The 15,631-nt window shown below is 41.2% G+C and overlaps 1 protein-coding gene across 1 annotated transcript; it reads right to left on the minus strand.

The window, feature by feature from the left end:
* Positions 1 to 1,779: 1,779 nt before the first annotated feature.
* On the minus strand, positions 1,780 to 14,997 carry LOC145440832 (uncharacterized). The gene is made up of 6 exons (XM_080318588.1): positions 14,607 to 14,997; positions 6,965 to 7,236; positions 5,693 to 6,354; positions 5,510 to 5,636; positions 5,344 to 5,448; positions 1,780 to 2,871 (listed from the first exon to the last, which is right to left on the minus strand). Exons 1-6 carry the CDS (start codon positions 14,781 to 14,783, stop codon positions 2,634 to 2,636), a joined length of 1,581 nt encoding a protein of 526 aa, XP_080174714.1. The 5' UTR covers positions 14,784 to 14,997; the 3' UTR covers positions 1,780 to 2,633.
* Positions 14,998 to 15,631: the final 634 nt, after the last annotated feature.

Below are 15,631 nucleotides of genomic sequence, written 5' to 3' on the forward strand. Positions count from 1 at the left end.
CTGACCTTTTTTTTAGTCAACCAACCGATAATGTGAAAGAAAAACTAATTCGTGGTTCGAGCAGGAAAGTTGACCTCTTTTTTAGTCAACCGTCCACGAAGTGGGAAAAACTTACCATTTTTCAGTATTATCCTCCGGTATTGCAAGTCTGAAAATTTTGAAAAAGTGTCCTCTTCAGATTTCCAAAATATGGTAACCCTACTAAAGGCAATTTGACGGTAGTTCTTGACCGGCTCGCCGAACATTAAATTTGATAAAACGGGTATCAATCGAAAGCTGTCGCGGTATACTGATTGCGAAAATAGAAATTCTATTTTGCTCGTAGTCCTGGAACCCCCCAAAATCAGCATATAATATTGTATTTTAACGGAGTTTGGTATTGTGACGCAACCATGCCGTATAGGAGCAGGTGAGGAGCAGCGCAAGCGTGTTGGCCATTGTTGCGCAACCTATTGAACATTCTCACTCTCGTGCGCACTTGCTCCTGAGCTGCTAAGACGGCATGGTTGCGTCACGATACCAGACTCCGTTACAATGCAACATTCCGGGCTGATTTTCGGGGGTTCCAGGACCACGAGCAAAATGAAATATATATTTTCGCGGTCACTACCGTGGTAGCTTTCAATTGATACCCGTTTTATCAAATTTCTCGCTTGGCAAGCCGGTCAAAAATTTCCGTCAAATTGCCTTTAGCCATATGGAGAGTGTGACGTAGTCCACTTTCACGGAGCCGTGAGATTTGCTTGTGGGCTGTCAAAGATGCGTTATGTAGAAAGTATACTGCTCTCGAGCCGCAGTATAGCCAAAACAGTCGTGTCGCGTCGGGCACAAGATCAACAGCAGAGCAGTCTTCCTATATAGTCGTGAGTCGTGACTTATCACAGCATTAATTCTCGTGGTTTTGATACGTAGTGAGCCGATGAAAATAAATAATTGAGTCTGCCTATCCCTATTGAATAGTTCCTATTCCAACTCGTTCGTGGAACACGAAATATATTTTGGAGTTATTTCTCTACGGACAGGGCTTCTGCTAATTGCATACATAAGGGCAGTGATGAAATGTCCAGTGCAGGCCTAGTTGGGTTGATCACCCTCTGGGTGGCCGACCATCAGCGTTTTTCTTCGATGTGATTGTAGGGGCTGGCAAAGTGCCGTTAACGGCCCTTGACCATACGTAATGTATGTAGAATTGTAGATTTTAAAGGACGACAGATAAGCCAAGCTAGCTGTAACCGTAACAGGATAATTGGGTCTGGATTTGTTTGTTTGTTTGATATTCAAGGTGTTTCGACTACATTGGTCAATGGCCATTGTACACCGATATTCTTTGGTTTTGATTCCGTATTACCGACTTGTTTACGCGGCCACGTTTAGGCTTTTATATGACACCGCTTACGCGGATGACGTGGCGAGGAGGAGCCTATAGTATAGATAAACCCCCAACACTTAGGTAGGAGTTCTGGAGTCGAACTCGCAGCCCATTGGTGTTGTAACTGTGGATCATACCACTACCGCGCCACTGGGTCTGGATTACTTCGCCACAGAAATTCCCTTACCATAGAAAAAGCAGTCTATGATCAACATTTAGACAGGAGGAGGCATGCGGTCATGCAGCGTGCGCAATCGACAGTGTTGCGAACAAGCGATCGAAATCCGGCCGACAAGACGTAGAATACCCTCCTATTGTATGAATAGACAATGTTATTCAGAATTATATACTGTTCAGTGTTCAGATTTTCCTCAAAATCGAACCCGGGTCTCCTATCTGGAAACAGCCTGTCATATTCGTCTGTTTATATCACCACGACTTCATCAATGCTACCGAGTTTACGGTATATGGTGCAGCAACAGATTGAAACATATATGAGCAGTGAGCACTGAACAGACTGATCTATTGGGCTTATATCGCGAAACAGACTGTAAATGAGTGCTTATTCTTGACCGTGGACCGGCGTGGATTCTCGTCATCTGTCAAGCTGTTCCGCCAAGCATTTTACAATTTTAGATCAATTACAAAATACAGTATATTGAAGGCTTGCCGACTGACTGAAGATACAATTGTATTGAGTTTGCATGCGTGATCGACTTGTCGCAATTCAAGATAATTCGCTTGAAATTATTTAACCTGTCCACAAACTAAATAGGTTGGGAACAGGGATGGTCTCAGTCCGGTTCAGGAGCCGGGATGGTCTCAGTCCGGTTCAGGAGCCGGACTGGATCCGGATTTTGAATTTGCGTTGACGGTCGGATTTTAGCCGGATTTCTCCGCTGAAATATGAAAAATTAGCATGGTTTTGGGAGGATATTTCCGGATTCCGAATTGGAAATCACCAGCAGAATTTTTTCGGACTCTGAAATTCTAATTACCAGCCGGATTCGGATCCCGGAATTTGGAAATCCTACTATCTATGGTTGAGAACCACCGCTGTAAATGATATCAACATATGTCGTCTTGAAAGGCTTATTATTATTAGTGGAAAAGAGACTGACGTCTTTTGCCTGTAAGTTCAGGTGTGTCACGGACTTGAGCGTGCAGCCGTAATACAAAAATAGGGAAAGTTACTTTTACAATATAGTTTCGAGTATTTACCACTCGGAAGAACACGGCGTTGATTCTTGCTTATTTCAGATACTTATATGGCCTTGTCGCTGAAATAACCTCTTAACAAATGGTCCGACGGCCTATATTCAACATCAGTGCAGTCAGTAGTTAAGCTCGCACATGTCGTTTGTGGGAGCTCTACAGAAATAGTGTCAATTTCCGTTGATTTGTCGTCTTCTAGTGGTGTAATTCCAAGCATCTTGTGAAGCTGAGCCGGGGAATGGTTGAGTAGTTTCTCCAAGTTGTTCACAAATTTGTAGACGTAACGTCTGGAACAATTGGAGGATTATAAATTACCATTTGCAAAGCTGATAAATACAAACGCACGCTAAAACAATTAAATGAATAAATTTTCCGCTGGAAAAGCTATTCTATTAGGTAGCCTACAGCCGAACACTGCCTTAAGCGATATCCGCATAGGCCTGACCGTTAATGTATGATAGTAGTTCTGATACTGCAATACTGGACGCTGTTAGTTCGGTATGGAGCGAATCACGGAGTAGTTAATACATATCAACGTCGTTATTTCGATGATAGCCTCTATCGCCTTCCGCTCAATTTATGTAGGCTACTATAACTACTACCGGCAACATTTCCTATGCAGCGTGCCAAAATATCAAAAAAGGTCAAAGTATTACCAACTGGTGTGCCAACCATATTTAATTTTGTCAAGCAATGAGTCCCACCAACCAAATATATCTGCACCTGGCAACGGCATCAATTCTTACAGTATTGGACGTGAAGGGTATAAATTTTGGTCGCCACAGCACTAGACCTAATGTAGGCTACGTAATATTTGCATCATTTAATTTTAGTCGCGTAATGATCGATCTTCTGTGGTTGCCTTGGTCGTTTCCAAGCCTATACTGTGTTCGGTCATAGCCAATAAGTGACAGATCCATCAAAGGCGTTACGATGATATGGCGAGATGGTGCAAATGTGCCAAACCCTGTATCATGCATGTCGGCTGTCGGGTTAATGTCACAATTAGGTTGGTCTGACACTAGATTTTTCTGCAAAGCTCCAGAGATCGCCATATAGCGGCGAAGGTTGTCGTTGCTCCATATATATTGGAATCGCTTACACGTATCAGACGAAACTAAAACAATATTTCCTTTCGTGAGACGAACGCAATCCCAACTTCGCATTACGACACCATAGACTCACTATTTTCCTCTGCGGGTCTCATTTCGAACGTGCGTTCAGACTGCGGGCGCTGGACTATTCGCGCCGGTCATTTCGGCGCCTGTACAGTGGACATATTAATGTCGAACGTTTTAGCTAACATGCGGCGGTCATTTTTGTTCGATATTTTATCGCCGCCAATCATTTTGGAAGCGCACGGAGTCGCATGTTGCCCTAAACGTGTGTTTCCTAGCGTGGAAATGCTGGTTCATATGAGATAGTCGCGCTCCCACATGCTGCACAGTGCACACTCCTAGACTAAAGCCTACAGACGGTTTCATACTATATTTGGTTGCGGTTTATATATAGATTTGTGGGTTTCCTAAAATCAAGAAAATAGGTCCTCTCTCCGCCCAAGTTTCGGAGTCAGTGGTAGCGCTGGTGGCAGATGATGACTTCGGAAATGCAGGGATCGTAATTGTGCATCGTTAAGTCATGTTCATGTCACGCGAATAAGACTATTTATGAGACGAAATGACGGTCCGCGCCAGCAGGTTGCACATCCGGTGGTGACACACCTTTTATGGTAGCGACTTCTTTTCCAATTGAAAATGTTACTTGGCCCAGCTCAAAATTTAAAGAGCTGAATACTAGAAAATATCAGCACCTTTTCTCAGACTTACTCACGGCCTATTTTGGATTACGTTCAACATCTTCCTGACCCCCAGAATAGAGGCAAATAATCTGCAGGTTTAGAACCACTGTCCTTGACTAAAGCATCCAAACGGCCTTATCCGACTCTAGGAATATATCGTTATCTTATAATTGCGATTACAATTAAACTTATTTCAGTAAATGATGGTTGACCAAGGGTTGTACAAGGCCCTTGTTTAAAACATGTTTTTTAATGTTTTTTGTTTTTTTTATTGTTGTTGTTTTTAAGCAATGACGTCACGAATATTAAATTGTGACGTCATAGTCGATTGACAATTGAAAACATACTGTAAATATAGCTCCTTTGACGAAATATCAGTACTATTGCTGTTGAACCGACTATTTTGAGGGTTCCAACCATCCCATATCGATATACGTTGGCTATATCGGGTGGTAATTGCACGTAGGCTCATACAATATGTTTTTTGGAAAGTATTTACACAATTATGGCATAATTTTACAAATTAAAAAAAAGGCCTGTGTTTGAAACACTGTTTAAAACAAAGTGTTTTAAAACATCGTTTGTTTTAAATGCAACCCTAGTCAGACCTTATTGTTACTGTAACCGAATCGAGCACGGTATTTCAAGGTAGGTTTTAGGTTCGGTGAAATATCACGGGCGGGGTCATACAGAGAAATATTCTGATAATTCCGTGCCCGAAGAGAAATTGGATATGACCAAGTTGGTATATTTTACATACGGCACGTGAGTCTCGATCCTAGCGGCATGCATATCTTTCAACGCACTATCATGCCGTTGACGCTGAAAGGAATGTCGAGTTAGGCCAACCTGCTGTTTCAGCTGCACACTGTGGCTACTTCAACTCACTCCATCATAATTCTGAATGTAGCTAGTTACCACTTTAATTTCCGGAATGTTTACATCAGTGAAATTGGCTTACCTTCCTGGACACTTAACAATGATGCCCTTATCATAGTAATATCGTATTCCACGCGATAGCTTTTCGTACGTCATCTTTGGTTTATTCTTTCTGAGTCCCCAACCTCTGTAAGACAGAATATTTTTTACATGCCACCACCAATGGTTGGCACGAACTCCCACGAAACCTTGCGACTTCGTCTGGGTCAATCATTTTAAATTGCCAGCTCTCCCCCGTCCACATGATCTGATTTTTGCATGCTGGATCACACAGCATTTCTAGTAGGAATTGCCAAAGTTGGATCGGTCCATTTCCTATACACTTGAGATTTTAGTTATACCGTAACATTTAAGGATCATTCTTCCATCACCTGTGTAACCGGTAAGGTCTTGCACCGGTATGATGGGGTTTACTGGTCTTCTTTCGTGTACTGGATTTCGAACTGTTGGTACAAAGCTGACGGCGTCCTTCGAATAACCGAGCGGTGGATGGAACAAGAGGTTGGTTGGAGAATGCATTTCGTGCATTTGGGACAGTTGGTACTGGTGTGAGTAAGACTCCCTGTTCGGTAATGCGCTATAATGCGTGGCGTGTTGATGTTCAAGGCTATTAGATCGTGAAATCGAATTGTCACGAAAGTTCATGTGCACATCATGCGAATGAGGGTGGAGGTCATCTCGCGTGTCGTTGATGTCTTGATTTATATATATAGCATGTTTTTCTTGATCTTGTAACACGTTTGTGGAGGGATGGTCGTCACGACGTTCAACGAGAATGCTGTTCGCGCTGATAATATGATGCGTGTGGCCGTGAAAAGCATTGTTCGATTGTAGTTCCTTCCGCGCCTCTTGCAAGGCATGATGGTTTGTTTTGACCGCTTGACTTGTCTGATCATGAAGACCGGATCGTTGCGCTTCTCTCGGCGGTCGGTCGATATGATGAGTGTGATCGGCAAGGCCATGTCGCGACACACCCATTTCGAATGATGGTTCTCGTTCACTGCCGTTGTTGGCCGTACTGGGTTCAACGCAGCTGTAATCAGTATAGTGGATAATAAATATGACGAAATCAATAACTAACACGTAGCGACGTATGCCCATTGCCCATTCGTGCGGGTTGAACCGAAAAATGCCCTATAGTCCGACTCCAATCCTGTTTCTTCATTATAGAATCCGAAGTTGGATTCTTGAAATGAGCAACATCATATCCAAAAAACTCTGAGAATGATCGTTTACGAGTAGCTATATCTTATAAATGCAAAAAAAAACGGTGAATGATACGGTGTGGATTCATTTATACGGCTCGTTTTTATTCGCCCTAGCTTGGCGTCTTCTAGCTAGTTAACAGTTACGTAGTATGCGACTGTGGTTGTATCACAAAAAGTACGAATCCGTGTTCGGCCTCGCAGCAAAAGTATGAATCCGGATCCGCCCAAAATTAAAAATAAATATCCGGCGTGTATATTCAGTCCATGAATAACCCATGCCCCGCACTGAGGTTACGATAATGGGATATCATCGCAATAACAAATGAGAATGTCGCCAACTCCTTGTGTGTCAATTTTGTCGATTTTATGAAAACTCATGTTCTATCGTCGTTACCGTAAGAATGTTCAGTATCATATCAAGTTTGGAGAACTTACAGCGATTCTAAATTGCCAACGCAACTATAGTTTGCCGTGATATTGTCCAGTGGCATCCCATCGAAGTAGGTGTCTCTCCAATTTTGCGGGTGTAGTGGTGGTATGCGATTGGCGAAACCCGGGGTAGACTGATCGGGATAGATTCTATTCTTTGGCGGGATGGAGTGGTAACTTTCACCTTGACCATCGAGCGGTGAGGTGTTGGTGACTGGATAGTCACGGAGATTCTCGTCGCTAACGTGTCTGGTTGGATGAGCGTAGCGATCGAATTCCTGCAAGAAATCACTTTTTGTGAAGCCTATTGTTAAAACGATCCTTATAGATTTATACCGTGGTGTAAGCGTGAGTTATAGGCTCTGTATATTCACATCCGTGGGGTGGTACACGGGTATGAATACATATTATTTTCGCTATGCGTGCGTATATAGTTAGAATGGAACAACGAGACTTCTCCTCACACCCCCATTTTGAGGTCATATGTGTGAAATTCATGGTAATGTAAGTCACGTCATTGTTCCAGCAATTTTGGCCCCTCATAAAATTACTTTTAAACCACCCGTTTCCGAATATGCTTCCCACTCTTCATGCTTAGTATATATAGCTGTTGGGATCAAAGTCGCTACCTTCGAGTCATTTCCAAATTTTGCAAGTCAATCAGAGTCACCCAGATTTTCATGTGACTCGATTCAAATCCATCTCAATTTTTTTATTATTATTTCGACTCATTTTAAAGTCACCAGATGTTTTCAGTTAGTGTGTTTTGATTAAATGAGCTGGTGTACATTAGCTTGACCGCGCCACGCCAAACTTGTCAACACTCGAAGCCATTTTAAACGGATTAATTATGCAAGTCGCTGATAATCTATTCACTATGGAAATACTACGTGCTAACTACTTTATTGAATGAAATGCTGCATATGACAGCTTATAGGCAGTGCTGACCTCATATCTGTAGAGCGGAAATAAATTTTGAGCAAATAGGAGAACGTTGTTACCGTAAATTGGTCTAAATTTGTCTTTAATAAAAGACCAAATTTATTTCCTAGGAAAATAACTGTTCAATATCGCTTGAACTGAATGTTGAATATTTCTGTCTTTGCGGTGATATGACACCCCTGTGACCGAAATCCATGCATGCCTTCGGTGTGGATGCGAATTCGACGACTGACTTCCGATACAACGTCTTACGCGCATCATTACTCCAGAACTATCGCCTTATTTATTAGTGCTGTTAATTCCTATTCATCGCAAATCCGCAGACGGACTCAGGCAAGTTGTGATATGAACCAACGCACGTATGTTCAATAGGGCTCTTCAAAAATGACTTGTTTTCTCAAACGTACTGGCTACTTGATCAAATTGTTAGGTTACCTAATTTAAGCCTACACACAAAATTTGGTTCAATTCTAGCCAGTAGCAGTAACCGCTTTGCTACAGGAGATGTAGGTTTCCATTTATTATATAAAAATAAATAATGAAAAATTTGAAAATTTTCTGTTAACCCCATGAAAGTGTTAGGATGTCTATAGAAACTATGATCACCAAATTTGGTTCAATTCCAATGAGTGGAAGCGGAGTTATTGCCGTCGAAAAATTTGGATTTGAATAAAATAGTATTTACGGTGAGCAGAACTATAATAAATAAACAAAGAATCGGTTACCGTAAATACTATTTTATTCAAATCCAAACTTTTCGACGGCAATAACTCCGCTTTCACCGGTTGGAATTGAACCAAATTTGGTGAGCATAGTTTCTATAGGCAGCCCAACACTTTCATGGGGTGAACAGAAAATTTTCAAATTTTTTATTATTTATTTTTGTATAATAAATAGAAACTTGTGCATAGAAATTTTATCAAGTAGCCAGTACGATTTGAGAAAAAAAGTCATTTTTTGAAGAGGCCTAATGTTCAACTATACGCGAAGCCTCAGCTAGTTCCACACAAACAATACTAATCGAAGAAATTTATTCGTGGTGGTTGCAAAGATATAATGCCAGTAATAACCACATTGACAACAGCTATGAGTATGTTTGACTGCGATGTCGCTGCCAACAGAATTAGCCATACCGAAGACGGAAATGAATCCAATAAATAAAGTGATATAGCATTGATGGCGTGCTTATATAGTGCAACTGAGAAGTTCAGAATGCTTTGCGGAGCAAGATACTTGATGATTTGAGTCATCCCAACACGGGAATATATAGGCCTACAACATCTTCGTAAATGAAGCACGTTTGTTCAAGACTTAACCAACACCGAACTGAAACGCATAAAATATATTGCAAACAACTGTTATAACATCACTCCCGCCTATACCCACCATGACAATTTAAAAAAGAAAAGATTATTGAAGATTACGACGACGATTCTACGATCGTGGTCCATGAAGGACAAATCTAGTTTTTCATGACTATATGTCGCGGTCTATACACAATGATTTGGATGCATACTACTAATTGTAATATTTACGTGCGAAATCAAGATTTTTTATTCTGAAAACTAGCGGGTTAAAAATTATGCATCAAGAGTTGATGCCACAAGTCTTTTTCAACACATTGTTTCTTGTCACCAGGAAGGTTTCCTGTTAAAAGTTTAATGACTGACGAAATGTATCGAGCAAGGAAATAAGGTCAAATAACGCTTGCAAAGTCCGTACGTGACAATGTTAAATCCTAGTTATCTTGTAAGGGGGCGTGCGCGTTTCGCATCTACTGGTTATGTATACGCCTTTCATATAGACGTAATTACGTTAATGGGCTATATACTGATATTTGCACGTTATTGTACGGAAACAATTGCAGGAAAATGTTATAATACATCCATGACAGCAGACTTACCAAGTACACACTGTTTACAATGAGCTGTAGACCTACGGGAGAGTGTAAAACGACCTGGGAGAAGCGGAAATGGCTAGCAATCAAATCCAGTCGTTATTCTTTATATGCTTGCTGTATACTCTGTATACAGATGGTGTTTTTGTAGTTCAACTTCTGACATCAGAAGAAGGCCGAATCATACCGAATGTGTCACCAAGGCCTACCGGTAATAATTAACTGATACAATTGAAAGGATATCAAATAGTCTTGGTCTGATAGGAGATAACCTTTGCCTCATATTTAAAGCATTGTAAAATATTGTGAATAAAAATAGTACTGAATATAGCGCGGTGAAGAAACGCAATCATTTATTTTTGCGATTTTTATAAGAATCTTGTAGGTTTTGCGAAACATTGTCCAATGTCAATTAGTGGCTGAAAACAAACTCCCTCCAATTACCCGACCTTTATTACGGGAATTCATTCAATACACCGAAGGCGACAGTCAACCTTATTAATTTAGGCCGAAAAATTCTTTTGGACCCAGAGTTGAAAAATTCACCTCACCGGCCGCCAGTCGATCGCAATATATGTCGATCATGACAACTTTGATCTACCTCATATGTCTCATTAACTTCAACAGCTACTGAAGTACACTACGTTAATAAATCATTGAATACTGCTATTGGTCTTCATGCGTTAAACTTGAAGTCTACATTAAATGGAATATGTTCCTTGTATAGGTTGCATAAATTCAGTAATCCGGCCCGCCAGTGGAATTCAAGGGTGGGATCAGGGATTATTCATTTAAGCATACTAGATGGATGAAAAATCATATAGTTGGTCATAATGGTCATGCTACGATACAGTGACGATAGGCCTACAGCATACCAGAAGCCAGCGAGACCTTTTCACATAGTATTACTTAGCTTTAGAGCGAATCTTTATGGAATGAATCTCATCACCTAACGTAAATGTGCACGGTCGTGCTTATTGCTGGGCATAATGATTAGCGTACTCGAATCTGAATCGAGTATTGATTCTAATGATTCGAGTCGATAAGTAGAAGATGGTTTTTCTGATACAGAAATTATACGCTTCTTTGCCCCTAGTTAATTCCTGAACGAAAATTGTAGTTGTGATAGTATTTTCCACTGTAGAAGCCTTCAACCTCGCCTGGTCGTATCGTAGCATATATACGTAACATTTAGTACAAAGCTATACGTAGTACGCACGTTATTATAAATTACATATTAGTGAAGTCGTGAACGACCCTGATTAAGTTCATCAAGCAGTTTACAATTCAGATAACCGAATGTCGACACAATGACAAGACGAGAAAACATTGTATGACTACAACACAGGCTCAAAATCTAACGAGGGTCTATTCAATCGGTATTAGATATTGTGAGAAATTATGTCGTGATAGTCATTATACACAAATCCCCCACGTCGACGGGAGCAACCCAGGTTATGTAGTTAGTTCAAAAACGTTTCGCTGACAAGCAAACACCCACGAAAATTCTGAGAGCCGTAATAAAAAAGTTGATACAAAGTCACATCTGGGACAAGGATTTACCAACGTTTCGTATTCTTCGCTATTCACGTCGTCACAAAAACAACTGTTGTTATGAAATGTCACAGGCTAATATCCTATGTGTCACAGCGTCAATTACCCGTATTTTGCATTATAGAATTGTACTCAGCCAGTGTAGCAGTTATGGCTACAATGTAGACCAGTAGTTCTCAAACTGGGGAGCGTGAACCGCCTGAGAGAAATGAAGTTTATTGAACTCGGAATGAGTTTAATATCTGCTAAAACTTACAAGTTTAAACAATCGGAATTACACTACCATTTTCAAGGTCATAGTTGCGTCGTACCATCTGTAAAACGACGCTGGATTGTGACTGATACCGGACCTTGCACCGATCAGAATATGTCTCTGAATTAGGAGCACTTGGCGAATGCGTGTAAGGGAAGTGTTAGCAGATGCTTTAATGGTCAGTTTGTCAAATATCTGTGCACACCGCCTTATGTAGAAATAAAATATTTCCTCATAAGTTCATGCCATATGCCATGTGTAACATTTATTTCGGACCTTAGAAATGAGGATTAAAGTCGAAATAAGTGGCGTAGAACGGGGCCGCGCCAGTGATTTTTTATTTGGCTTATAGTCAGGTAGGTACAGACTTGAGCCAAGCCTAAGTCAGGAAATATAAGTTATTTGACATCAAAATCGCTAAAATGCTACGTCCTACCGTTGCACATGATATTTTCGATAAATTGTTCAATTGAAAAGTTTTTCTCGCTCCGCGCGATTTACCTCCAGCTGATAATTCATTACTGCTCTGTATATAATCCCAATTTCACATTTGAGAGGTCTCTCAGCAGTCATAACCCTAAATGCCATCAAACCATGCGTTGGGATTACATACATTCTTTTTGCTCTTTTTCATAGTTTTTGATATGGCGATAAAGGGGGCGCGACATTTTCCACCACCGCAAAAGGGACGTGTTCATGAAAGTTTGAGAATGACTGATGTATAGGCTCATGGGCTTGTATCAGTCATTGGTATAGCAATAGCTAAGTCATTGATTGTCGGCACCCACGCGATATAGCGAAGCCTTTGTTACGGGCACATCAGCCTTTTTATATAATAGATGCACAAATGGGGTTTCTATTGAATCTGTCCATGAAAAAATCTCCACATATCTCCACGTCTCTTCAAAACTATCCCCATATTTTTTGAGCTTTAACAGAATTATCGTACGTATCGTACTAACGTACACCACCTAACACCATATGGAGGTTTATGGTCAATAGGGCTACTACCTATTACACACATCATTCTCACATCACCGGAACATTTGCGACGCATGCGTGTCAGATTCGGCATCGATAGTTTGACAGTGGACGAGTGGAGTCTATGTCGTGACGTAGCGTTAACTTACCATTTTCTACCTCTGCGATTAGTGCAGTTGTATAACACTGCTCAAGTGAACGAATATGCACAGTGCACACCGACAACACTTCCTAAATTGCAGCAAGAAGCATTAGGTATCCTTGAGTAGGCCTACGCCTATAGCCAGGGTTGCCATCGACATGGACCCAAAAATAAGGACAGTCAAAAATTTAGATTGGCATGAAAAAGCGTTTCTGTACATATTTTGTATTTATGCGAGCCGTGGCATATCACATTCTATACTTCTCGCCAGAAACAATCTGCTCCAGCAACTCCTTGTTATTAGAAAGTTCTTCATGGATCTCACGATAGTTCAGGTCTGGGTTTACCTTTACTCAGGGCCGAAAGAGCACTTCGTCAAATAGGGTGATAAACCAACCTTCTTCACCTCGTTGTGATTAGAGGCGTCAACCAAGATCGAAAAAGGCCGTACACCAAGTCTATAGACAAAATCATTTTTTGAGCGTATAGAGCAAGAACTCCAGCAGCAATGCTTGTATAGTCCTGGTCCTGGCCGTTGCGATGTTGGATTCGGGGAATATTGCTTTGAACAATTGCGATGTACAGTCTTTGGTAAGGAATGATTGCTGGTTTTGACAGTATGCAGCACCGTAACTGCCGCACCCCAAACCCCCCAATTGGTGGGGGCCCGAGCTCGAAAGGAGCCCAAAATTATTTCGTGAATTAGCATAAATCATGGAGTATTTTTTGAAAATTTATGCAATTTGTTCAAAATTTTTTCGCGCTGGGCGCGAATTCAAGTAGCCATTTATCTTTATCTTTGGGTATTGGGCCATTACCGTGCCACGACCCACCAAGAAATACAATCATGTTTTAGGCCATATAACATGCAACTCCAAGAAGTGTGCCAGAACGATCGGCAGCGAGAAAACCTTGGCCGAAAAGGTCTATGCCCTTATTGACCGAAGACTTCGTTATATATACAAAATACATATAGGTGTAATCGTCCATAGGCGCCTAAATGACTGGCGCCGAATGTTCCTGTCTTTGCAATCTGAACCTCACATGACAAATACCATCCCGCAGGGAAAAATTTTTGCCAGTGAAGAAATACCAATTTGAAATAGTGTGCGTCTCTTAGTTTAGAAGCCTACGTTTGGGCGATTCTACATTTTTTGATATAGCAGACTGGAAGTCAAGAAATAACATCATGTAACGAAGTCATATCATAAATCTATGTGCGCAAGTGCAATATAATTTAGATAAATTTATCAATGATTTATAGCTTTACTACTTTTTATCCAATGTGTTGACTGCACTGCGCCTTTATTCACTACGCCAGAAATGCTGCCTCCCCCACAGCTTGAGCTTATTCTGCTGTAGACCAAACAGCAGGTGCCTGGCTCTGCTGTTTACCGCTAAAATGACGTCCGCTGCGGTTGCTTGGTACAGACGAAACTGCTATACCACCGCTCTGTCCTAGCTATCTCACCACTTAGAAGTCAAATCTTATGTACGTCACAAGAGTCCACTTAGTTATGATGTCATAAAATCTCGACGCAAAAACATAATTTTCGAATATTATGCAACACGGATACCAGAGGAAAACGATCGAAGTTTAGTGGTGGTTAAAAATAAGACAAAATAAGGACGCAAGTCGAAAATAAGGACATTTCTTAGAAATAAGGACAGTTGAGTTTTCTAAGACGTGGCCCTTCAAAATAAGGACAAATCTTAGAAATAAGGACGGTATGGCAACCCTGCCTATAGCACAGGAAACGCGATTTGCCCTTGATTTACTGATGTTCGGTCGAAAAGTTGCAGCGTGCAGATAAATTTCAATAACCACAGTTGAATGCATAGGCTACTTGATTCACAGACGCGATAATATTTAGCTAACCTGGACGCCAGCGCTGTTGTCGCTGTAGTGAATTTGATCATGAGCTATCGGCATCTCCGAGAAGGTTTCCCAATGATTTTCTTCGGCACAAACAGATTCCTCCTCTCGCCGTCGACGCCTTCCAGCTACTAGCAAACAGTCGTTTTCAAGGTGTCTTCTTACCTCACCGATCGGCATTATACTGCACTCGCAGTTCAAAATTGTATTGAAAAATACTGAATGCGTCCTTCGTCGACGACTATATTTGACAAAGGTCTATACAAGTTACAAACTATAACATGTCACGCTCATCACTCCCGCGACGACACTTGTACAATCCAGAATATACCGTAATGTGGAAAGCATCTTTCCGCTTCTTTCAATTTATGGAAGCAATCGAGAAAGGATTATTGTATAACGCAAAATTATGCTCGTTGCAAATTTGAGTACATTCACACCGGAAAAGTGTAAAGAGACACTACTTCTCGTGTGTATTGTGCCGCTTATTGACGAGTGCAATAACGCGGTCCGCGGCCGGTGCGTTATAGCTAGAGAATGGCCCGTGTTGTTGCTTCTAGCTGTCATGTATAGAGTTCATCACATTGGTGTGGTATTGTCTTTATAATTGTGCCGCCTTACCTAACGAATTGATCGCATATACGCTTGTAGCTGTATTCATTGACGCCACGCACCCAGGTTCTAAGTATTTCGAGTTCTTTCATAACGTAACAGGTCGCGTCCAAACCATGAACTTTCCTTCCAACGAGAACTGCCCGAAGGTTAGCCAGTAATACTAGCAATGTTTTGTGACATCTGGGATCGTACTGCCTGTTTCGAGCAGGGTATGTTCGACGTCACGGCCCACATGATGAATCACAGCGGCAATGTGCGAGGCTGAGCAAAAATCAAATACGCCGGTGTTATACTGCTCAATATTATGTAAACCATATAATATTGGTAATAAGAAGCTCACAAATTACTCATACAGGCAATGTTCCCTCTAATTTTTCACGAGTCTGCCCAAACTCACCAACTCACTCACCAAC

The sequence above is a fragment of the Botryllus schlosseri genome, chromosome 6, assembly GCF_051294905.1.
Source record: "Botryllus schlosseri isolate E-star chromosome 6, Bs_hap1, whole genome shotgun sequence".
In the NCBI taxonomy this organism is placed as follows: Eukaryota; Metazoa; Chordata; class Ascidiacea; order Stolidobranchia; family Styelidae; genus Botryllus; species Botryllus schlosseri.